The sequence below is a fragment of the Puma concolor genome, chromosome B4 (assembly GCF_028749965.1).
Source record: "Puma concolor isolate L17-30 chromosome B4, mPumCon1.1.hap2, whole genome shotgun sequence".
Taxonomy (NCBI): Eukaryota; Metazoa; Chordata; class Mammalia; order Carnivora; family Felidae; genus Puma; species Puma concolor.
Window position 1 is genome coordinate 42,537,423 of NC_141673.1, and position 26,412 is coordinate 42,563,834.

The 26,412-nt window shown below is 37.4% G+C and overlaps 2 protein-coding genes across 18 annotated transcripts in view; both read left to right on the forward strand.

The window, feature by feature from the left end:
- OSBPL8 (oxysterol binding protein like 8) overlaps positions 1-12,763 on the forward strand; it is a 157,149-nt gene extending 144,386 nt beyond the window's left edge. For all 16 annotated transcript variants that reach the window (XM_086712761.1, XM_086712760.1, XM_086712763.1 and 13 more), the window contains 5 exons: positions 1,065-1,250; positions 1,581-1,668; positions 4,419-4,524; positions 6,364-6,466; positions 8,486-12,763. In XM_086712761.1, the coding sequence (XP_086568887.1) occupies positions 1,065-1,250; positions 1,581-1,668; positions 4,419-4,524; positions 6,364-6,466; positions 8,486-8,618 (616 nt within the window). In that variant the 3' untranslated portion in view covers positions 8,619-12,763. The remainder of the gene's footprint in view (positions 1-1,064; positions 1,251-1,580; positions 1,669-4,418; positions 4,525-6,363; positions 6,467-8,485) is intronic.
- A 140-nt stretch (positions 12,764-12,903) lies between these two features.
- Positions 12,904-26,412, forward strand: part of BBS10 (Bardet-Biedl syndrome 10) — a 91,405-nt gene continuing 77,896 nt past the window's right edge. Inside the window, exons 1-2 of one of the 2 annotated variants that reach the window (XM_086712776.1) lie at positions 12,904-15,108; positions 15,542-18,378. In XM_086712776.1, the coding sequence (XP_086568902.1) occupies positions 14,924-15,108; positions 15,542-17,516 (2,160 nt within the window). In that variant the 5' untranslated portion in view covers positions 12,904-14,923 and the 3' untranslated portion in view covers positions 17,517-18,378. Of the gene's footprint in view, positions 15,109-15,541; positions 18,379-26,412 lie in introns of those variants that run through there. The other variant, XR_015253476.1, reaches the window with a different exon arrangement.

The window sequence follows — 26,412 nt, forward strand, 5'->3', positions numbered from 1 at the left end:
AGTTCTAAAAATGGTTTCAGCTGTAACCACATGATGCCCTCTATCCAGGGTGAAGCTTTGCAAAGCATACAACAATTTTTGAGGTGTGAATGTAATTTCACATATTTTAAAGATGAGGAAACGAGTCTTAGGATAAGTAACTTTTAGTTCACCAGCCAAGCAGTGACAGAAACAGGATTCAACCCAAGTCTGTCTGATTCCAAAACCTGTGTTCTTTCAGTTACAACATGCTGTCTTCACAGGTAGAGTAATATAGCTGTCATAGTTTTATTTGTCTAATAAGAAACTAGGGGCGCCTGGGTGGCGCAGTCGGTTAAGCGTCCGACTTCAGCCAGGTCACGATCTCGCGGTCCGTGAGTTCGAGCCCCGCGTCGGGCTCTGGGCTGATGGCTCAGAGCCTGGAGCCTGTTTCCCATTCTGTGTCTCCCTCTCTCTCTGCCCCTCCCCCGTTCATGCTCTGTCTCTCTCTGTCCCAAAAATAAATAAATGTTAAAAAAAAAAAATTTAAAAAAAAAAAGAAACTAAACTTTAGTAGGGGAAAAGATTTTACCTCAGTCAGTGGTTCTCAACATTGGCTACACATTAAAATCACCCAGAAAACATTTAAAAAACCAGTACTTGGGCCTACTTCCAAGATTCTGATTTTAAAAGTTCTCTGATAATTCCTACATTCAAGGTGGAAAAGCATGGCATTACAGTGTTGGATCTTTGAGGCTAGTGGATCTTACACAGTGTGTATAAGAATCATCCCAAGAACTTAAAAATGTAGATTCTTGAGCGTTCAGTACATTCGTATTATCTTGGGTCAGCACCATTCATCACCATATGTTTAAGAACCCAGGTAAAAACTTTTCCTTGGCAAGAAGAAACTTAGTTTCCACTGTGTATTTCTACTCAAGACACCACTTTTTATATCTTGACTCATTTCTAAGCCTGTGAGCATAAGCTTTGTCAAAACCAAAAACCCACGTAGGCATCATTTTTCTCTCAAGGAGATTCAAGTCTATTCTATGTAGATTTGATTTTCTTTTGCTTTTTTAATGCTGTTTTTGCACACGTATTAGACTCTGGCAGCGGGTAACTCGAGCCATAAATGCCAAAGACCAAACAGAAGCTACTCAAGAGAAGTACGTTTTAGAAGAAGCTCAAAGACAAGCTGCCAGAGATCGGAAAACAAAAAGTGAAGAGTGGGCGTGCAGGTTATTTGAGCTTGATTCACTCACAGGAGAATGGCATTACAAGTTTGCAGAGTAAGTAATTAAAACATAAATAACAAACAGTATATGAGCATTGTTTTTTGCCTTTATTTCTAGAATTTTTACTGTTGGGGTATTTTTTTTATTAAGCCCTATCTATATATTAGTATGAGATTTTAAATTTGATGTTTCATTCATTGTAAATTTGATGCCATGATAGTGGTCTATAAAGTAAGCTGAGGATCAGAAGATTAGATATGACAATTCTTAATCTTACAGCTAGGTTCATAATTACTAATGAAAATCTAATTATAGACAACATTTTTGGAAAAGTATTTGAGTGTTTAGTTATTAGATAAATGTTTTTTTTTTTCATTTATGCAGTACTAGACCGTGGGACCCACTTAATGATATGATACAGTTTGAAAAAGATGGTGTTATCCAGACCAAAGTGAAACATCGCACTCCAATGGTATGTAATAAAAAAGTAACAAGATCTTCTAGGCATATGAACTTTTCAAACCCATAGTATCTTTGGCAGCCAATGTTTAAAATTTAACTTCAAAATTTAAAATGTTGAGTCAGCAAAATGGCAGAATAGGCAGCTCCAAGCTCTTTTCCCTTCAAAGAAACAAAAAAGCAAGCAGGAGCTGTCAGAACCAAATTTGCCAAAACTATGGAAAATAGTCAGGTTTGCAGCAACAGAGTGAATAATGAATCAAGAGAGAAGTGACTTCAAAGCAGTTATTTTTACTTGCCCTTGCCCCAACTCATCACTGATGCACTGGTTGTCTTAAGGGCCCTCACATTCTCAATGAGAGCCCTGGCTCCAGAGGGAACAGAGTAGATCTTATTCACAAATTGTGTACGTCTATTTTAACCTGTCTAGGGGCTACTTTAAGTATGCTGACAGGGCAGGCATTTCTGTTTTTGCTGAAAACTCAGAGCCCAGGCAGAAAGGCTGCAGGCATTTCTTGGAAGTGCTATGAACCATACTGACATCCTGCACACACTTGGGGCAAAAGACTATCGTTGAAACAATACAATAGACTGTGTAAGGCCTAGGAACAAAAGCTAGGGAGAGATTGTTTGGAAAACTGGGGCATCAGGGATTTTAGAAAACCAAATGTCCAAGGTAAGGTGCTTATGCTCAGAAAAGAACAGTGAAAGAACACTGAGCTAACACCTAAGCTCAGTGCAAGTCTGGCTTAGTGCCCCTACACTGAACAGTCTGCTAAGAGTGGGAGAGTATTTTTTTGTTTTCGTTTTTGTCTTTTGTTTTGGTTTATTTGGCTACTGGTGTTCAAGGAAGTTTCTGTCAAAATGCTAACCGAACATAAGCTAAGGAACAGAAATTTCAGTAACCATGAACAACATTACAGTCTTTGCAGAAATAGTTTAGGAACTTCTGTGAACAAATGGAGTACTATAGCTTTCATCAATCCAGGAAACAGAAAAACCCTGGGGAAGGTGGAGAATCTGATTTCCAGAGTTACCACATTATCACACTCAGATGTCCAGGGTTTTCCATGAAGAATTACAAGGCATAGAAAGAGCATGAAAGCATGACCCATTAAAAGGAACAAAATAAATTGACAAGAAACCATCCCTGATGAAATCTAGACACGAGACTTAGCAGACAAGGACTTCAAAAACAGTTGTCTTAAATGTGCCCAAAGAGTTAAATGAAACAGGAACAAAGAACAAAAGAAAATCAAGAAAAAGATACATAAACAAAATTAGGATATCAACAAAGAGAAAATATATAAAGGAACCAAACAACTTCTGGGGTTCAAAAATACAATAACTAAAGTGAAAAAGAGGTTACTATTGACTATAGGGAAGAGGGAATGGGAAGTCATTGCTTAATTGTTAACAGTCTTTCTTTGGGATGATGAAAATGTTTTGGAAGTAGCTGTGATATTTACACAATATTGTGAATCTACTTAATACTACTGAATTGTACACTTAAAAATGGCTAAATTATTACAATTTAGAAATTTTAAAACATTTTAAAATTTTGTTTCTTCTTTCAACAACACTAACATGGTAGAGACAGACAGGGCTTCTGTATTTCCTCCTAAAAGTAGAGTTTACTGATGACAGTAAATCTTTGCATACAGAGACATAGCTTATTGACTCCCTTTGTTGTTTTAAATACTTCTCACCAGTCTTCATCAATCTCCAATTTGAACCTACTCTAAGGTGGATTTGGATTCTAATGTAACAGTGTTCGGTCTCTATGCCTTGAAGTAAGAGGGCATAATACAGGTTGAATCCAGAACTTACCTGCTCATTGTTTATTTTCTATAATAAAATTATAGAAATTTTATTTTAATTTCAATCTTTTGAATAAAATTTTGTAAAAGAATAGGTAATAGAGGATAATTCCTATTTAGAATAGTAAACAGGTCTGAATAGAGTTAAAGACTTACGATGACTGGTTCCCTCTTTCTAAGCATGTAAATTACCTTACCCTTCTAATTCTAGTTTCTCCTCTTGAATTTGAATTTTTATATTTAGGATTGACCTTCAGAATTGCAAGCCTATTAATAGGGTAGACTCTGAAGTATATTACTTTAAGAAAAATTTAGTCCTAGTTGAACATTTAATATACTTCTGAATCTTGTGCATGCATTCAAATGCTTTCTGTAGGTTTAAATCATGCTCTGCCAAATAATATTTTTATTTATTATAAGATGCTTTCTGCAATATCCAGATATTATTAAAAGTAAATAAATAATTTTATTGGAAACCCAACATCATCCAATGGGAATGTTTCTAATGTTGGGAATAAGATAAGTATGACTGAAAAAGGTACTGACTGGTGCAATTAGAAGCTTGGCCGGGGGGGGGTGGGGGGGGGGTGGCGTCTGTATTCACATTTGTACACAAAATTGTCTTTTGAAGGATATACAAACTAATAGCAGTATCTATTTTGTGATGGAGATACTGCATTGCTAGTAGAGGTCAGGAGTGAAGGGAAACTCTTCATTGTATATATTTTCTTGTTTGTGCTGAATTAGTGTTTCCTATTAAGATTAAATGATTGTATAAGTGTTACCACCTCTTGTTAGGTTTTAATTAGACTATTTCATCTTTGTTTTTATTTCAGTATACTTAAAGTGCCCATGAACTGATAGTTTTGACAGTTTTACAACATTGGTATTTAATTACAAAACTCATTGCAAATTCACATTATAGTTTGGGCTTTTTCTTCAGGTTAGTGTCCCAAAAATGAAACATAAGCCAACCAGGCAACAGAAGAAAGTGGCAAAAGGCTATTCTTCCCCAGAACCTGATATCCAAGACTCATCTGGAAGTGAAGGTAAAAATGTTTACTGCAGACTATTCACTATAAGCGTCTAAACTTTTAAAAGGATATTACTGTATTATGTTTAATGTATAAAAAGCATTTTTCATATTAACTCAAGATAATTTGGGAGTTTTGGTGGGGACAGAGATGGTGTGCCTAAAAAGCAGTTTTAGATTATAGACAAATTGCAAGACCAGGCCACAAGGGAAAGGTGAGGGAAAACATGCAAATCAAGAACCACATTGTAGTACTAGTTCTTTTTACATCTTGTTAGCTCCTGAAAAGTTGTTGATGGTTTCCTAGATTCAATGCAGGGACCGGTTTTTGAGCTTTGAACTCAGTTCCATGCTTCAAAAAAATTTTTCACTTTTAGATTAAATTATTGTAGTGTTTATAAGCCACAGACAAGTAAAAATATATCAAAATTATGAACTAAATTAACTAGTATGCCATTCTTGTACAAGCCAGATAATGTGTAAAATGTCTTGAATTACACTGACATATAATCAAGAAAGGATTAAAGTAATGAATGTCTGAGAAAATACAGTTTTTTAAAGCCATAGTTCTCTACTAAGCTCACTCTAAGCTGGGAGCTTATTTTTACAGAGATGACAGTAGAAGTGAATAAATGATAAATGCCGGGAAATGAGTAGGTAACAAATAATAGTTTAAAGCAGAGGGAGCTGAATTCACTTTGAGGGCAGTTTTTAAAAGAACCCTGATGAATTATTAGGATTTCTAATGGATTACAGCAGTCTAAGCTTGAGGGATGTGGGTGGGATCAAGATACTGCAGTCAAAAAGGAATAAAAGTTTAAAAGTAGGAGTCATATGGAACCAATGTGCTAGACGGGGAATATTAGTTATGCTGTTTTGTTCCCATTTTACAGAAAAGGAAATTGAGATACAGGTTAACCTACACAAGGTCACATATCCCATAAGACAGTATATATACATGTAATATATGAAGATATTTTGGCTCCTTAATTCACTCTCTTATCCACTGCACTATTTACCTGTAATTTATAAGGTAAATAACACTTAACGTGTGCCAAGCTAGATGTTTAAAATACCATGCCACAACCATGTGGAGTTTGAGTAGTATTATCCCTGTTTTACAAATGAGAACCAAAATGAACAAAAATGGAAAGGAAGGAATGATATGAGAGGTTTGAAGGTAAAAAAAAAAAAAAAAAAAAAAAAAAAATTTACTGGTTGAAGGTAAAAATTTGTAGAAGAGGTAGCAAAAACAACTGAAAAGGCTTAAAATTGGGGTGACCAGGGAAATAAAGATAACAATTAATAAAACACTGAAAATGGAACTTAAGAAGCTGACTTCTTCAGAAGTAAGCAAATGGACAAGAGACACGAGAATAATACCTTCCCCCAAATTAATATATGTATTTTTAATGAACTGTTTGTTGTCTATTTCATTTAGTTAAAAAAAATGAAACTGATGCCACAAAAAAAAATTCAACTAATGATTGGAACTTTAAAAATGCAGAGTATTGGGGTGCCTGGGTGGCTCAGTCAGTTAAAGCGTCTGACTTCAGCTCAGGTCATAATCTCATGGCTCGTGGGTTTGAGTCCTGCATCAGGCTCTGTGCTGACAGATCAAAGCCTGGAGCCTGCTTCAGATTCTGTCTCTCTCTCCACCCCTCTCCCCCACCCCCTCAAAACTAAACATTTTTTTAAAATGCAGAGTATTACTATTATTATGTTACATTCTAAGCCATAAAAATAATGCCTAGGAAAAAATTTATTATATAAGGCTCATTAAGCTGAAATGTAAATTGCTTATAATTAAATGTGTTTGCTATTTTCATCAACTTTATTCCAAATGTCTTTTTAGCTCAATCAGTAAAACCAAATACAAGAAGAAAGAAAGGGATAGAACTGGGAGACATTCAAAATTCCATCGAATCTATAAAACAAACGCAGGAAGAAATTAAAAGGTAATATATAAGGACAGTGGCTATTTAAGTCTAGAGAGGTAGTTAAGAATCTGTTATGTAGGAAATCATATGCAAACTTTACATTTTTATAACATTGTTGAGCTATTAAGATAGATTGGCTTCTGTCGCCTGACGACTGCAACTTGTGAAATTCCATCACCATTCAAATATTGGGGGAGAGTGGTGATTTCTCCTCTGTGATTATACGAGTGGAATCTCTTTATCTTATTGCTGTAGCATACCTAGAAATGTAGGTGTGTTGGATGTGGTAGAGGGGTGGTTTCTGAGAAAGTTGGCTAGCAAAGGTTTCTGCAGTCCCTTTGTACCTGGCTAATATTTAATAGGAGTGCATCATGTGTTGACATATTGAAATGCTTCCATAGCAAGGGGTAAATAGCCACCACCCTGAGACCTTTGAGGGCTCTTTTTGTAGTCCCAGACCCTTCCTCACACATTCCTCCCCAGATCCAGCAACAAAAAATCATTAACACTTAGGAAGGTTCCTTGAAGGGGGCACCTGAGTGGCTCAGTCAGTTAAGTGGGCTCAGGTCATGATCTCACAGTTCATGAGATCGAGCCCTACATTGGGCTCTGTACTGTCTCCCTGTCTCCCTCTCTCTCCGCCCCTCCCACCTCATTCATATTCTCTCTCTCTTTCTCTCTCTCTCTCAAAAATAAATAAATAAACATTAAAAAAAAAAAAAAAAAAGAAAATTCCTTGGAGGAGAACTCCTGATTCTTTCTGCCCCATTGCTAAGGCTAGTAGGAGTGTAGATTGGTTTCCTCCCATTACTATATTAGAGGATTAAAAAAAAAAAAAGATTTTCTCAGTTCTTAGTGATCTTACAGCTTACATTTAGTTGTTTTTTTCATTTATAGCCTTATCTCCTGCCATTCCCCTGTACCTGTCCCATGCTCCAGTTCTGTGAAACTCCTTACAGCTCCAGAATATACTGTACTGTCTCATCTTTGGAGCTTTGACCACACTGAATCCACTTTTTAGACTGTTCTTCCTCCCACCCTGCCCATCAAGAAAATCCCTGTTTATCCTTCAGAATATGATTGAAATGCCACCCTTTTTGTAGCATTTCTAATTACCCACATTGCCCTGTAGAGTTAGTAATCCCTGCACTGTCCTTGTACAGTTCCCTATGCATGCTACTTTTGAGCGTTTATTGGATTACAGAGTTGTTATTGTGTGTGTCTGTTTACCACACGACCACCACCCCCTCCCGCAACTGGACAATGAGCTCCTTTAGAGGAGGGAACATGTCTTCTGCATCTTGATATCATCAGCCCTTATATAAAATGCTCATTTCCTAGTTTAATTATCTTTATAAATTAATGAGCCTACTTGTTCATTTGCCTCCTTTCTTTCTCTATACTGGTATACCAGTGTAGAAGTCAAGGGGGGCGGAATGAAATCAGCTTTTTTTTTTTTTTTTTTTTTTTTTTTAGCCAAAAGCATTTAGGATGGCATGAGGATAATGTAAGCTCATTTAATGACTAAATTAACATTTTATTTTCGTTAGTATATGAAATGCCTATATAGCAGTTTTCAAATTAGCAATGTCATGAAATCTGTTGTATTATGTTTTCTTAGAGAATTTAGAATTTTTCTCCAAATCTACTTCTGTCTTCCCCAAAGTAAAGATAAAAGAACTTTACTAGACCAACTAAGAAACACAATTTTTGTTTTAAAACCACTGTGATAACAGAGAAAAGTGGTATATTTTTATATCCTCTAACTTTAATAATTCTGTTTGATGAACATCAAGTAATATATTTGATACAATGTGGAATGTAGATTTAGACAAGACCTAATAACGGCTTCACGTAACATAATCAGCTTCCTGTTGATGTTGTAGTAGTAATTGATTAAACAAGTTACCTTAGATAATGTAATTAAATGTTCTCTTAACTAAGACTTTGCTAATTAAGTCTCACGTATCAAACTGTGATTTATATGCTAACATTTTGACAAATAATTTTAAAATTTATTGTTTCTTATCTTTGTAGAAATATTATGGCTCTTCGAAATCATTTAGTTTCAAGCACACCTGCCACAGATTATTTTCTGCAACAAAAAGACTACTTCATCATTTTCCTCCTGATTTTGCTTCAAGTCATAATAAACTTCATGTTTAAGTAGAAGTTCCTTACAGTTGAATCACTGAACTGGAATGATCAAATTTGGCCTGGGACCAATGTTCAAGTTGGTTTGGTCTTTGTTAAAATGTCACAATATTTCTAAAACAAAAATCTTAGAGATAAATGTAGAGGTGTTGACCTTTCATACCTTTTTTCCTTAACCTGAAATAAGAACTCTTGGTCATTAAAGTGAGCTATGTGTTAAGTGCCAGAACATTTCTAGCTTTTGTGACAGTGTGTTTACATGTGAGTATAATAAGTCCACATGTATACACAATTGTGTCTTATGTATACCTGACAGTAGTCTTTGTATTCTATAGTGTGTTCTGAGATATAACATTAACATTCATAACAAAAATGTTATCAATCTTATAAAATATATACATAGCAATCTATTTTCTTCATACAACAGGCACAAGACTTTTATCAATAAGGAATTACAGAATGGGAAATGATGGCATAATAGACATATTATAAATAGTTCAAAACACTGTCCTGTTAGAAATATCATTTCCAAAGCACCCAGCTCAATTGTGTTCTTAGAAACAGCAAGAAAAAAGTGTAGTTGAAATTGGTGTACTGAGAGAGACAAGGTGGCAGATTGCTTTTTTAAAGGTTTACACACAGTTTTTTTAACCCCTAGAATTTTAATATTTATAGAGACAGGTATAAATCTGTGTGTGTGTTTATCGACATAAAAAACCGATATGCAGCTATTTGGATCTATTGATTATATCTTTCTTATACCTATATAATACCACCTTAAGCATTTGCTTAAAAAATTGTGGTCAAAATTGCTGTCCTTTTTTCTTATTTTTGTTTCTTGTAACCCTGTTGGTCCAGTAGCATAGGCCAAATTCTAGAGTTGTTTATAGGGCATATGATAATTCATGTTTTTCATTATGAAAAACTTATTTTAGCTTTCGTTTAGAACTTAGTGTATTCAGTGAGTAAATAGAATAGAAAAAATTATAACCAATATTTTACTTCAAAAGCCAAATAAGAGAAAGGCAGTAAGAAAAACTTTGTGTCGTAGCATTTATGTGTACATTAAAATTTATTTCTTTAAAATGTGCAATAAGTTGAGCATCTAAGAAGAGCATCAAGTTCTGAGGTTAATTCTTTATTCCTCTGTTCTCAGTAACTTCATTCTGTGACAAACCACACTTCAAGATTTTTTTTGTTCAGACTCAGGCACACTTTTTCCTAATTTTTTTTCAGGTTAATATTTTAATGTTTGTCATAAATATTTATAGCCCTCAGAAGCAATTTTTGCAAATGTAGCTAAGTTTAGGAACATGTTGTCCTAAGATATGTCTTAGAATCCTGAAAGTATACCTTTCGGAATGGTTATTAATGAAAAGTCAGAATAATTATTCTGGCTACATTTGCCTTTGACTAAGAAGAGACTGTGAGACACTAGCAAAATTACAATCAACTGTTTATGCCAAGATATATACAGTCAAGGAATGATTGCTAAATTATAAAAATTGAAAGTGATAAAGAGCCTGCTTTTTTTCTCCCTTACCAATTTAGCTATCTTAATAGTCTTCGGTTTTAAGAAGAGCCATATAGTTTGGGCAAAATAATGCTGTATTCCATATGTACATGTGAAAGCACTTTTTTTAATTGACTGAAATATAAATAAGATGTACCTATACCTGGTATAAGTATAGATATGTCTACACTAGAACAGGTGAGATTTGTTTGTATTTCATACTTGTGTCATTTTTGTCCTCACTCTCTGTTACCAATGTCATGCTCAACTGCCTATTGATTGATATATGATATTTTGTAAATATTGTACAATTTGATCCTTTTTATGGTTTCAATTAGTATTTATATATAAGTTGATTGGCTGATCACAAAAATAATTTCATCATTAAACCCTGAAAACTTAAAATTTTTTGCTGATAACCCCCTTTTGGGGTTTTAGTCCTACCCACTTGTGTGTTCTTTTCATTTGGTCGAAATAGTGTTTTATTTGTATAGGTATCTTCTAAGACTGGGAAGGTAGTTATGTTCTTTATGTTTTTCTTTTTAGAGCAGATGTTTTGGGTTCTTATTACTCAAGGAGTCAAAAACTTTCATGAAAAAGAGCAGGGTTACTCATGACTGTTTCTTATACACTGAAAGCATACATCTAATCTAATAGTCTTCTTATGCTTTTAGTTGTATGAGTTCCTTTCTGTGAACTGAACACAAAACTCAGGAATTGGTGGCTTAGTTTTTAGATCAGTGGTTATACTAGGCTTAGTATGTGAATCCTTTAAGACACGTAATTAACTTTGTATGTAGCCATATATGTAATTGACTTTGAATGTTCCCTACCTGAGATTAATACTCCTTCAAACATGGATTCATAAAAATTGTGATTTACAGTTCCCAGTTGTTTGAGAGCCTCATGATGGTTTCCAGGATTTAAGATCTTATGACCACTTTTTTTTTCATTTGATCAAAAATTTTATTTTTTCACATGAAAATTTACATGAGTAATAATTATCGACATGTGCATTTGTTTTAGTTATGCAATGTACTATGCCTTCAATTATCCACCATTTAGTGAGGTGTAGCTGGCCCAGGAACAGATAATAAATAGGGCATGTGAAATAAGTAAGTTTCAGCAATAGCTATTTCACTTATATTTCATGTCAGTACTTTTTTGCATCACTTTTATAAAGGTACAGTGTAATCTTTGTCACCATTCCATTGAAAAAGTTGGCCTTGTAAAATACAACACTCATTTAGTATTCACGCTTTTGTGCCTTTAAGAAACTACTTTTTGTTATTTTTGTGTTACAGAACTACAATATGATTCTAAGTGTTTATAGGCTTAACTGCCATAAAGGGTCATTTCTCTGTGTCATTTTATTTCCTTTTATATAGCTATAGTATATTTAAACAGTAATGCTGTACTTTTATAAGGCTTTGTCTATTTAACTATTTCAAGTATATTCTTCACTCTCAGACATCATTGAAGTAGATTTGTCAGATTATTCTGAGTATTGTAAACAGTGCCTTTTTGATGGAATTCACACTGTTTTGGGTGTCAACTTGTGCCATACTACACATAAAATTCTGTGGAAGGCAGTTTTAACTTTTTGAAGAATATCTTAGTCAACTATTTAAGAAAACAAAATTCCATTTTTTTCCGGTGTTTAGCATTTCTAGCGAGCAATGAATATATTTTTGAGTTTTTTTTTTTTTTTTTGGTTGATATACGGTGATGATGGCAAAATTGATGAGCCATACCTGATGCTGTAGATGATTTTGAATTATGTTAAATGTACAGAAATAAAATACTAATATTAGCATTTATACCAAATTTTCCAATTTGAACCAGTAAGGGGTAACACCACACAAATCACTGAGTTTACATTTCAGCTTCTATTTCATGTGACTACATGGATAAAGAAATTCTTTAAAATGTATAACCTGCCACTATTGTGTCATTTGACTTTATGTAATTTGACTTGATTTTGTTTACGTATAGTGTGTGAATTTAGTATATTTAAGTTACTTTTTGTTACTCTTTAATATACTGTTTGTTTGGTTACAGTTTTTAATTGAAGATGGACTGTTAAAATCGTATAGGACCAGTGTCTCCTTAATATGATTAACATATTTAGAAGAGCCACAAGAAACCCATGACAAAATGAATGTGAACATACTTTCTAAAATGTTTAGAAAATTTTATCTTTTTGCATTTATCATGTAAAATTATTTAGTATTACAATATTGATGTTTATTTAAAGAAAAATGCCATGAAACATTTGAATTGATGAGCCACAGAATTACTTCAGTTGAAAATTTTTTCACTTTTTAGCATGCTAAATATACATTTAAGTTAAATATCCTGTTTAATAGCCATTTATAAATTCAGACACTACCACTGGTCAGTTTTGTATAATAGAGTAAAAAGTGTGTTATCTGCAGTGTAAGTACAGCACACTGTCACATCCTTTCCCTAAGGTGCATAGTAGATGTACAGATAGTCATAGGCAACTGTTTTGTAATGTATTACATTTCTAATCTATTATTCCTAACCTATTATAAATGTTTGCAGAGACAAAAGAATTGAATTTTTCTAATCTGTAAAATTATGCTAACTTCTACAGGTAGGCATTCTGAATAAAATTCTAAAAAGAGTAAACTGTGATCAAATGACTTTGAATATAACATATAGTGACTGAATTACTTCATCCTAATTTTTAAATTGAAAAAAAAAGATCTTTTTTTGTAGGGGTAGTTGTGAAGGAGGGTGAAGGGCTGGGAAGGGATTTAATAGTTAGAATCCCTACTGTATGCTTTCCTTGGTGCTTTATATTCATTCTTCTTAACTACTCATAATAACCTTAAGCTAAGTGGAAGTTAGCCCGACTTTATAGATGAAGAGTCTGAGACTCAGAGAAGTTAAATGACTCCAAAAGCTATACAGTAAAAGTGACAGCAAGCATAAGTTTGAATCCATGTCTGACATCAATATCCACTCTCCTTCCACTGTACGCTTAAGTAGAACTCTGATGGTAGCACTTTTAAATGTTTAGATTAATCCACTGCTTCAATCAGTATACTATAGCTATATCCACTGCTGCTTTGTGATGGGTAGAACCCAAAAAAATGTTACCATTAAACAAGTATATATACAAAACCTATATAGAAGTTTTTTCTCCCCCCCCCCCCCCCCCCCCGCCCCTCAAATCACTTACTAGTCCATACTGAGTCAACATCAGGTGAGTTCCAAATCATTCCTGCCTGGTTTTCCTCTCTTTTCCTCTGTCCTTCTCCCCTTCCATTTTTGCTCTCTCCTCAGAATCCACTTGCTTCTGGCTAATAGTTGGTTCTGTCTTACTAATTGGGGGGAATGGAAAGGAGGGCATTACAGATTTTCCCTAGCCTATGTATAGGAATGAGAGGAAAGGAGAACAGCCTCTCATTCTTCAACCTCAATGAAAAAGCTGCAAGATAAGTAATTTTGTTACTAATATTGACTGCACTGTAATAGGCGTCCTGTGTTGTGCTATCACCCTAATTGGCTCTTCTGCAATTTACAAAATATCCTTTTCTTGTAGAGAGAGTGGGTCAATACGCGACTGAATATCACAGTTATTGGGGGGGGGGAGGGTGCTGTAAATAATCGTTGAGTGCTTAATATATGCCAGGCACCATGAAAAAAAAAAAAAAAAAGCTCTTTGCAAACATTCTCACTCGTGAGGTTTTCTTTTATATACTACTTTTTTTTTTTTTTAACTGGAGATGGAAGAGGTTACTTACTGAATGTCGCAGATAAGTGTCATCGCAAACCCAGGTTATGTTCTTTCTGCCTGTTTTCTTCTGCAGTTGTACCCAACAATCTTAGGCCACTGTGCTTTAATTTTTTTTTTAAACAGTTATTTATTTTTGAGACAGAGCATGAACAGGGGAGGGTCAGAGACAGAGGGAGACACAGAATCTGAAACAGGCTCCAGGCTCTGAGCTGTCAGCACAGAGCCCTACGCGGGGCTTGAACCCACGGACCCTGAGATCATGACCTGAGCCGAAGTCGGACACTTAACCGACTGAGCCACCCAGGCGCCCCTGTGCTTTATGTGCTTTAAAGGCATACTAGTGATCACTAGTGTAGCTAAGTCTTCCCATCTATCCCTTCTGCTAAAGAAAAAATAAGTTGTGGTGGCTGGGGGACTTAAAGTGATATCCACGTCAAGGAAATCTGGCAAAGCCCCCTGCGGAAAGCATGAAGCCTGCAGCTCGTGACCGTGAAGGCCAGGGCTTTGCCCATCCGTCCTGCATCCCGAGCCGGCCTCTGTGATGGGAAGAAAAGCAACTGATGATACTGTGGACAGAATATTCATGAGTCCAACGCGGAGGTTTTGTCAGGGGTGGGGCACGAGCCCAGGTCCGCCCGCGGTGCCCATTCCCTCCTTCACATACGCTCCCCAGGCGTGCCGACTTCCAGAGAGTAAGGACGTTTCCTGGGAGACGGGAGAGATTTGGTGGCAGCTGAAGCCGCTGCAGGGAATGAATTTACCCAGGGAACTGGGAAAGGGCCAGCAGTTTCCGCTCCAGGAACAGCTAGCTCCCGGGAAGTCTTGACCTCTTTCCTAGCTTCGCGAGCTATTGGAACGCTAGTCCCAGGTGGCCGAACAGCAGGCTACTCCGCTAGTGGGTCATAGGGGGGAGTGAGCCGAGCTGGGCCAGCTGACAGCCCCCTCCCCGCCCCTTCCGCTTCCGTCGGGCTCCTCCCTCCTTCTGGTGGTGCTAGGGCTTCGCCGCCGGCGGCCGGAAGCCACGCGGCTCTTACGCCCTATGGCCGCCGCGGGGTCCGCGAAGGTGGCGTTGCGGGTGGCGGAAGTGCTGGAGACCATCGTGAGCTGCTGCGTGGGACCCGAGGGGCGGCAAGTTCTGTGTACGAAGCCCACCGGCGAGGTGCTGATCAGTCGGGATGGAGGCTGCCTTCTGGAGGCGCTACACTTAGAACATCCCATAGCCAGGTACCCGTGTCCCGCGTTCCAGCTCGTTATAGTGTCCCTTAGCCAGGTACTGTTGTCCCATTCTCCTGCCCAGAGCCGGGCACCAAAGGCTATCTCCTGACCCTTCCTTAGAATGTACTATTGGGAAGACTGACCTCGGGTGAGACTATTGTATGCTCAGGGTTCGAGCGGTGTGCAATGGAATGTTCTTGGGGACGTCAAATCTTACCAAACTTCCAAGAACATTGATTCCCCCTCCTCCCTGCTCCACCTAACCCCAGAATCTTGAAATAGAACAAAGTAACTTGAAAAAAAGGAAAAAGTAATACTAAAGACATCAAAAGGACAGTATTATTTTATGCCTTTACCTGTGAAGCCATGGTTTCGACTTGATTTATTTGTAAGAAGGCAGCCCGCTGAAATTCTGAGTTGCTTTATTTCTTTTTTTGTACAGGATGTTGGTAGCCTGTGTTTCCAGTCATCTAAGAAAAACAGGAGATGGTGCTAAAACATTTATTATCTTTCTTTGTCACTTACTCAGAGGACTTCATGCAGTAACAGACAAAGAACAGGATTCTTTGATTTCCAAAAATATTCAAACCCATAGAAGGCATTGGAAAAATTGTTGTCAGTGGAAATTTATTTCTCAGGCTCTTCTGAAGTTTCAGACACAAGTATTAGATTATATTATGGGCCACTACTTAAGCAAACACTTTTTGTCCATCTTTTCTTCATCCACTAAAGAGAGAACATTGTGTAGAAGCTCTTTAGAGTTGCTCTTAGAAGCATACTTTTGTGGAAGAGTGGGAAGAAATAATCAAAAATTTATTTCACAATTGATGTGTGACTACTTTTTCAAGTGTATGGCTTGTGAAAGTGGATGTGAAGAAGTATTTGAGTTAGTGGATGACTATTTTATAGAGTTGAACGTCGGTGTCACTGGCCTTCCTGTCTCAGATTCCAGGATCATAGCTGGGCTTGTGCTTCATAGAGACTTTTCTGTATACTGTCCAGCAGATGGTGACATAAGAATAGTGATAGTAACAGAGACTATTCAGCCCCCTTTTTCAACTTCTGGATCAGAGTTTATTTTAAATTCAGAAGCACAGTTTCGGACATCTCAGTTTTGGATTATGGAAAGGACAAAAGCAATCATGAAACATTTACAGAGTCAGAATGTAAAATTGCTGCTGTCTAGTGTGAAACAACCAGATTTAGTTATTTATTATGCAGGACTGAATGGCATATCTGTCGTGGAGTGTTTATCCTCTGAAGAAGTATCTCTTATCCAGAGGGTTGTTGGTCTTTCTCCCTTTGTATTGCCACATACCTCTTCGCGGTATGAAACCTGTAACACTGCTTTGATGAATTTTTGTAAGCCCCTTATCCTTAGATCCAAAAGGTATGTTCATCTTGGCTTGATTGGCACATGTTCGTTTATACCACACTGTATAGTACTTTGTGCACCAGTGCAGGGTCTTGTGGAACAGCATAAAAGTGCTTTACATGGAGCATTTAAAATGCTTCGGCAGTTATTTAAAGACCTTGATCTAAATTACATGATACAAGCCAGTGATCAAAATTATGCATCAAGTCCTCTTACCTACAAGAATAGCAGAGAAAGTATGCCATTGCCAGAAATTGTTAATGGCTCAATGCAAAGCCCATATCAGGGCACAGTTGTAGAGAACAAAGGTAAGCTGGCAACAACTCAAACATATTTAAAAGTATATTCAAATTTTGTGGTTCCAAGTGTAGAATTAGAAACACATATTCCACGTTCAATACCAAAAGTGACACCAACAGATACATACCAGACAGATGAAACATTGAGATATTTATCTCTAGCCAGGATAGTTGATGACAGTGAACCATTTATGGAGAGTAATTCTGCTAATTCAACAACAGAAAACACTAGAATAGAAATTTCTTGTGAAAATTTACAAGTCACAGAAATTGCTGGAAGGGGAAGCATGTTAGCAGTGAGAGAGAAGTCACTGGAGATGTGTACATCCCGCGGTTACTGCTTCTCATCTATACCAGCAGGTTGTGTTTTGCCAGTGGGTGGTAATTTTGAGTTTTTGTTACATTACTATCTTCTTAACTACGCCAAAAAATGTCGCCAATCAGAAGAAACTATGGTTAGCGTGATAATAGCTAATGCTCTTTTAGGCATTCCCCAAATCCTGTATAAGTCTAAGAAGGGAAACTGTAGCTTTCCACAAATATATGTAAGAACTCTCCATGCGATACAAACCCATCAACCCATGGTAAGCAGTCAGACAGGTTTGGAATCGGTAGCTAGTAAATACCAATTACTAACTTCCGTTCTTCAATGTTTAACAAAAATTTTAACCATTGATTTGGTAATCAATATTAAGAGACAACCTCAGGAAGTTTATGATCAAGATTCAGAAGAGGAAGTATAAAATTGGAAGTTTTTTTATTAACCAAAATTTTAACCCAACTCAAGCCATAAAGTAAAAAATGTGACCACTGATTCTCAAATCAATTTGGTCTAGTTAGGAAAACATCAAAACTTAAAAAAAATCTTTAGAAGAACTACAGTAAGAGGCTAGCAGACATTCAGACCAAATATTAGACAACATTCTGGAACTGTTCTGAGGAGGAAGGCTTCCACATGAGGGAAGCCAAGATATGACTGTGTGTCTTTCTTCCCCTTAAATTTCCCTGTGTCTCAGCTCTGTGTTAGTCCGTGTATATGCGAGAGGGTGTTCCTTTATAGTCCTTCTTACTTTTCTGTACATTTTTTCACTCTCTTCATCTGTCCTCCTTGCCTTTCTGTATTTATTTAGTTCATAGGATTATTTAATCTGAGATTTGGATAAGGTCTTCAAATGTCATCCTATTCTAATTGTTTATAATATTAAACATTATTTGCTTCATTTAAAATAATGTATTTTCTCTATTCCTAATTTCTAAAAAGCAATGAATAAAAAGTCTTGATTTCTTTTCTCAAGAAGCATATAAACTAAATTAGTTTTTACTTTTATATATCCCCTTATTTATTTCTGTTTTATGTGGAAAAGCCTGGATATATTTTTTTCACTGTCCATACACCACTGAATATGTAACTAGAAATATGACTTTGTGCATTGCAAACTTACTTTCATTTCTGTAGTTAAAGGTTAATTTCAGAAAGCTTATGAAATTCATACTGTATTTTCTCCTGTTCTCTAAGAGCTTGTAAAAATAATTCACGTATTTGCTGGTTTTTCTTATATTTGGTGCATAGCCAGAGTTCATTTGTAATAAAGAATTTGAAAATTATTTCTTTCTAATGTGAATTTCATATATTTATATTTTATTATAAAGGTTTATAAGTGCAAATGATGTGCATCTAGCCGTAGATAAGGACAGTGTCCTCTACTTTTAATAGTTCTCTGTAACACCCAAAACACCACTATGTTTATACCAAGTATTCAGAAGTGCCTGTTGAATAAAACTGTTACCTTAATCCATTCTCCTAAGTACATGTTTCCAACTTATGAAGTCAACAAATTCTTTTTTTTTTTTTTAATGTTTTTATTTATTTTCAAGAGACAGAGAGAAACAGAGCACAAGTGGGGAAGGGGCAGAGAGAGAGGGAGACAGAATCTGAAGCAGGCTCCAGGCTCCGAGCTATCAGCACAGAGCCAGATGCGAGGCTTGAACTCAGGAACCACAAGATCATGACCTGAGCTGAAGTTGGTCACTTAGCCCACTGAGCCACGCAGGCACCTCACAAAGTCAACAAATTCTTAATGAGTGCTTTTCATGTGCCAAATGCTGACTCCACTGTGGTAAACTGTAGTTCCTGCCTCCATACCCCTTTCCTGAAAAGGTAATGACACTATGTTGGATTGATATTGAATTTAGGAAACCTGATTTAAAAATTTTAATTACAGTAAAACTTGAAAAAGCGATGACTAAGAACATATTAAACTAACATCTTGCAGTATCTCATGATCTTTTAAATTAACTGTAATTTCATTTTTTTAAGGTTTATGCCATATGATAGCATTATTTCATTTCTGAGATGGAGAGAGTAAATTAATTCTGTTTCTTGTACTGAATTTATAGATGTATGAACCTACTGTAATATTGCTATACAATTTTTTCCATTCACTTTTTAAATTGCCTGTTAGATCATTAGATAGTTTTACTTTATTTTATTGTTGCTATTTTAAATACACCGTCATTGAAGGCATTCAAAGGCTTTTCTAGCCGTGCCCAGACATATGTCCTTGCCCAGACATATGTCCTTGCATATGGTAGGCATTTTATAGCTATAAATAATCAGGAGTCCAGAAGCCCCTTTGTAAGCTGGGCCTGGGTCTTTGTATGTTTGGCACCTGGTCTAATATCTGGCACACAATAGTAGCCAATAAATGTCTGTTGAAGAACTATTTGTTGACTGAATCAGTCACTTGATCCTCATAGATGAGGTCATAATTATTTCTGTCAAAGATTCATGGGAAAGAATCTGTTTTGGGGGAGAAAGAGCAGAAAATGTAGAACAGGTCTACACGAAGCAATCTTTTTTCTTTTAAATCTCTTCTAATCTCTTTAAAGAAATATCCCTCAAAAATGGTGATAGAGCTTTCATGGGTTATCTTTATCGTTTAACAGAATAACACCAGGGAGTTTACATCACTGGGTTAGACAGGAGAGCACTTTTAAAAATGTAGTTACATTGTATTTAAACCCTCTTCCACAAAGAATTTGAGATGGCCTGCCTGCAACAAGAGCAGACAAAATTACTGTAAAATCTGAATATAAATTAAAGAATCAAGACCAAAGAAAATATAAAAGATGAAGTCAAGCCCATGTTCCTATTTTCTGTTGCTGCATAGTGAATAACTTAAAACTAACTAGATTTGAACTACTATATTATTGCATCCCATGGTTGTGGGGGTTACCCAACCTTAGCTGGACAGCTTCCACTGTATTCTGTTGGTTCAGGCAATCACAAAGTTCAGCTGAAGTTCAAGGAGAGGGAACACAGGCCCCACCACTCAATGGCAAGAGTGTCAATGTCACATTATTAGAAGATCATGTGGGATGAGATATGTTGAGGCAGCTATCTTTGGAAAATACAATCTGCCACACCATGGAAGGGAGAAAAGGACAAATACGTGCTAACTTCTCAACTGGGATTTTTATTATTGTGTCCTGAAGTTACATGACCCCTTCCCACAAATGCATTTCCCTGATAACTTTTGTGAACCTCCTGATTTTTTTCCACTGGGCCAGCACAAGCTATTTTTATCCCCTAAACAATAGGCATTAGATTGTTGAATAGCCCTAACTCTTTGAAGCCAGGGGAGCTATTTAATCACTTTACACTGGAAGTGGAGTGGCATGGTGTCCATGTGTCACGCTAGGGGAGGGAAGAGGAATGCAACTGCAGCCTGAACTTTCATCAGATACTACTTACCCCCTCTCAAAAGGAATAGAATATGTCTTTCCCATCATCACAGCGCAGCAGAGAAAACAAAAACTACAGCTCAGGAGCCATCTATCTGTCTGTCTATCATGTTATAGTTATTCCTTGCAGCTTTGTAAGAAAGAGATTGGTGACAATCTAAACTCTAAGTGGATACACAAACTAAAAGGGGTAGGGGCAGTAATTTGGGGGGGGACATGCATAGGGAAGAGGTAGAAAGGTAATTTCTCAGTATGCCACTATGTGCTGGTTATTACAAATTTTGTTTTCCCAGCCAGCCTCTTCTCTGAAGCCTCGGCTCACTCACTGAACTGCCAACCTAGTCTCTACTTGGAGACTCACCCTTAACTTGTCCAAAACAGGATTGCTATTTCCCACCCCCTAAACCTGGTTCTCTCCCTGCTGTCCTGTCGTAAGTTAATGGTATCCACCACCTGTCCACAATGCTCAGGACAAAACCTGAAGAGACAACTTGACTCTAAACTTCACATCCCACAGCCAGTCTATCAGCAAATCCTCTGGTTCCACATATAAAATAGATTTCAGATCCTCACAATTGTTGGTGCGGCCCAAATCACCTCATCTCTGACCTGCAGCAGCCTCCTACAGCCTTTGTTTCTGTCTCATCTTGTACTTCTCTTGAGTTATTTCCCCCCAATTTTTTTATTTAAAATTTTTTATTTATTTTTAAAACTCTGTTTAATGTTTATTTATTTTTGAGAGACAGAGAGAGACAAGAGCACAAGTAGGGAAGCAGAGAGAGAGGGAGACAGAATCTGAAGCAGGCTGCAGGACAGAGCCTGATGCAAGGCTCGAACTCATGAACCACAAGATCATGACCTGAGCCGAAGTTGGCACTTAACCGACTGAGCCACCCAGGCGCCCTGATTTAAAAATTTTTAAATCCACAAAAATGTTGAAAAAACCATACAATGAACACCTACATACCCTTCATCTAGATTTTCCAACTGCCATTTTACCCCTTTGTCCATGTGCACATGCACATACATGCAAACACACGTTTTACTAAACCATACTGAACATACTGAAGGTAAGTTGAGGACATTATACTCTATCCCTAAATACCTCACTATGTATTTCCCATGAATAAGGACTTCCCCTACATGACTGCATGATTCTTTTTTTTTTTTTTTTTTTTTTTTTTTGAGGTAGGAAGGGGCAGATGGAGAGGGAGAGAATCCCAAGCAGGCCCCACCCTCAGCACACAGCCCAACGTGGGGCTTGATCCCATGACTGTGAGATCATGACCTGAGCTGAAATCAAGAGTCAGATGCTTAACTGACTGAGCCACCCAGACGCTCCCAATGATTCTTTTAAAATGCAAGTCGTTATGTCATTCTCCAGCTTGAAGCTCTCCAAAGAGTTTTCTTTCATGCAGAATGAAATCCAAATGTATCATAATCTACAAGGCTCCACATGATCTGCCCACCGCTTATCCTTTAGATGACATCTCCTACCTCTCTCCCTCTAGCTTTCTTCCATCAGTTACGCTGACTATATCAACTAGGACAGGTTATGCTATACTGAGGCAAAAACTCCAAATCTCAGAGGCTTGGCACAATACAATTTGTTTCTTGCTCACATTTATGTCTATTAGGGGTCAGCTGGGAACTTTGCCCCCATTGTTTTCTTCCTCATTCTTAGATTCTGGTTGATGGAGCAGTCACTGTCTGAAGTATTTCCAATCATCATGCCAGAAAGAGAAAAAAGAGTTGTAGACAGCCTTGCATTCACCCTGTCCATTAAATGGCACATGTCATTTCTGCTCATGATTTGCTGTCTAAAATAAGTCATATGGTCCTACCTATGCACAGAAGAACTAGCTAATGCAATCTTACCTTGTACCTAGAAGGAGAGAGAACCAGCACATTTGGCAAATAGCACTAATGGGTACCCAAACTGGCCTTTCTGTTCTTTGAACATACAAATTCATTCCAACCTCTGAGCTTTCTACTTGCTGTTGTGTTTACTTAGAACTCTCTTCCCCACTAATCTTTATATGGCTCATTTTCTTATTTAATTCAAGAATCTCTGCCTTCAGGTCACCTGTTCAGATGCGCCTTTCTTGACCTTTTAATCTAAAATAATGCCATTTCCTTCCTCATCACTGCCCTCATTCACAGTCTTCCTACCTTCTTAAGCTTTTTTTCAGACCACAGACTTTATGTTATTGGTATGTGTGTTTATTTTTTTGTATTGACTGCCTTCCCCACTAGAATGTAGACTCCATAAGGACTTTGACTTCTTTACTTCCATATTTCCAGCATTTAGGATAATGCCTGACCGGGTAGGCTCTTGATAAAGTTCAGTTAATGAATGAATAAGAGTGGACCATTTAAAAGACTAAGGCTTCCTCCTCCTGAACAATGATCAAATAGACCCAACCAGCATTTGCCTCAATGACCATTTTTGTTTGTGTTCAAAGCCGCCTAAATTCTGATGGATGACGGTGTTTTCATAAAACACTAAATCACCACAAAGCCCTGCTGGCCTGGAAGCCATTCTGTTCCCTCCAAGTGACTTAGCATGTCTCCGTTCCGAACAATCATTTATTCATTTTAAAGAGTAGACCATGGGGTGCCTAACGGTTCTATCGGTTAAGCGTCTGACTCTTGATTTCCGCTCAAGTCATGATCTCACCGTGTGTGAGATTGAGCCCCACATCAAGCTCTGTGCTAATGGCACAGAACCTGCTTAGGATTCTCTCTCTCCCTCTCTCTCTGCCCCTCCCCCACTCTCTTTCTCTGTCTCAAAATAAATAAACATAAAAAAATAAATAAGTAAAATAAAGAGTAGGTTTCAGTAGGAAATTTTATTTCCAAGTTAGTGTCAAAAGCCTCAGCAGCATGGATTGATGACATACCGTGTTACGGTTGAATCGCATTCCTGCTTGGGTTAACAGTATGGTAAAGTATGTGTAATTCTTTCAGTCTCTGTCATTCACTACTCCTTTAGATTTGGATTTAGCACCACATAAGAGAGGGGCATTCTTATCCCCGCCATCACCAGTGCCAGATCTTATAAATAGATATCTGAGTGAAAACCTCCCTGATCATTGCAACAGAGGTCCTTACACCCAGATTAAACACACCTAATTGATGACTGAGGGGTTCTAATTATGATGAACTCCATTATCTGTGCCCCACTATAGGGAAATCCCTGCTGCAACAACAGAAATGTCCATTTTCTCTACACAGGGTGTCCCATGGTATATTTAATATTAATATTATTCCTAAAGTACATATGTACAAAACATGGGACTTGTATCTCAATTTACCCATCATTTTGTACTTAATTAACTCCCATACTGAATTCCTCTATATGTCTTAAAATTTACATTACCTTACAATATAATTAGCATAATAATTAGCATAGGTTTCTATTTTTTTTAATTTTTTAATGTTTATTTTTGAGAGAGAGACAGAGTGAGAGCGGGGGAGGGGCAGGGAGAGAGGGAGACACAGACTCTGAAGCAGGTTCCAGGCTCTGATCTGTCAACACAGAGCCCAACACAGGGCTTCAACACACTGACCATGAGATCATGACCTGAGCCAAAGTCGGACACTTAACTGGCTGAGCTACCCAGGTGCCCTTAATGTGGGTTTCTCATAGAATTCCCCCATGTAGTAATTTCTACATTCTTACATGGACAAATGATAACATGGGCATTAATTGAGAAGGGAGTTATATTAAATGCTCCTTGAGAAGACTTTGTTGGTTATTTAGAAAAAAGAAGTCCATTCATACATTTATACTATTTGCCATATTTTACTCTAACCCTTTTGAGAAGTAAGAAAAGATCTTTTATGTATGCATAAGAAGAAACAAAATTAACTACATAGAAAAAACAAAATAGGGACATTTTACAGATTGTGTTTATAGTCTACACTCTGAGGCACAGCATGGCGGAAAGAACATAGTCTTTGAAGTCAAGCAGACCAGTATTGCATCCTGACTCCATCAGTTACTGGTTGTATAGCTGGACAAGTTGCTAAATACCTCTTCTGTCTTAATTTCCTCATCTATGAAGTGGTAGTAATAGTACATATTATGTGGTGAAGATTAATAAGGATCTTGAAATCTTGAAATTAATAAAGATCCATGACAGGTGCCCAACACAAAGCCTGCCATGTTGTTAAATAGGAACTTAACAAACGTTAACTTTATTTCTTCCTTTGGTTGACTATAAAATACTAACTTTTCCCTTCTTCCTCCAATTTTTCAATTATACAAGCTAATCGCTGCCCTTCATGTGGCAGCATGGAAAAAAGCAGAGACCTTTGGGACCCATGCCAGCATGGACTATGGATATCACAGACATAGCAGAAATTTGTTGTGGCGTATTGTATTTCCTCCCATATCTTCCTTGCCATATGCTCTTCTTTATTTTTTTTAATGTTTATTTATTTTTGAGAGATAAGAGTGTGTGGGGGCAGGGAGGGAGAGGGACACAGAATCTGAAGCCATATGCTCTTCTTATGGTAAGACCTTGACACTCTTCCCTGGAGTGGTCCCCTCCCCTAAAAATTGGATGATTGCCCTGCCCAATAGACTATAATGAACTGACACTGTGTGACTTCTTAGATTATAAAAGGCCACCTCCTTGTTCTCTTGGAACCCAACCACCATGCTGTAAGGAAGCTCAAGCAGCTTGAGGAGAGGCCCAGATGGAGAAGAACTAAGGCCCTAATCCATAGCCCTGATGAAGTTTCCAGCCAATAGCCAAGCATCAACTTTCCAGTCATTTGAGTGAGGCTTTAAAGTGATCCTCCAGAGGCGCCTGGGTGGCGCAGTCGGTTAAGCGTCCGACTTCAGCCAGGTCACGATCTCGCGGTCCGTGAGTTCGAGCCCCGCGTCAGGCTCTGGGCTGATGGCTCAGAGCCTGGAGCCTGTTTCCGATTCTGTGTCTCCCTCTCTCTCTGCCCCTCCCCCGTTCATGCTCTGTCTCTCTCTGTCCCAAAAATAAATAAAAAACGTTGAAAAAAAAATAAAAATAAAAATAAAGTGATCCTCCAGCACCCAGAATTTAGAGGTTTTCTTCATACAAGCTATGCCTATTCCCAGTTGAATTAGATAACATAGTATAGGAAGAAAACTTTCCAGTTATATTTTAAGGATTTGCTGTTAATTATGAGTAAGTCAACAAGTATGTTATTTAAGTGGAATGCCTTGATAGAGCTGTACACGTTGTCAAAACATTGACGTGCTTCTGAAGTGGTTTAGTAAATAGCTATGGTCTTGAGCCTTTCAAGTGCTGCCACCCTCCCCGCAATCCTCAAAATCACGTCCTACCACCCTGGTCTCCCGGTCTCCTCCCAGGACCCCTTGGAGCACCCTACAATTCAGATTAACGCCTGGTTCAGTGAGGGAATTTTCAGGGATCCTGCCCCAGTTTTTTGGTATCTACTTTATTTTTTTAAACATCATTTTATTTATTCTTTTAATGTTTACTTTTTGAGAGAGAAAGAGAGAGAAAGCACCGTGTGCATGGTCATGGGAGGGGCAGAGAGAGAGGGAGACAGAGGATCTGAAGAAGGCTCTGCGCTGACAGCAGAGAGCCCAACGTGAGGCCCAAACTCATGTACCATGAGATCATGACCTGAGCCAAAGTTGGATGCTTAACTGACTGAGCCACCCAGGCGCCCCTGGTATCTACTTTAATTGGTAGAGTATTAACCATGCCATACAGGTTGAAATATTGTGAATATCACTTCTTTTTTTGTTTTTTGTTTTTTTAAGATTTTTAAAAATTTATTTAAGCTCTACATCCAACATGGGGCTTGAACTCATGATCTTGAGATCAAGAGTCACATGCTCTTCTGACTGAGCTAACCAGGTGCCCTGAATATCACTTC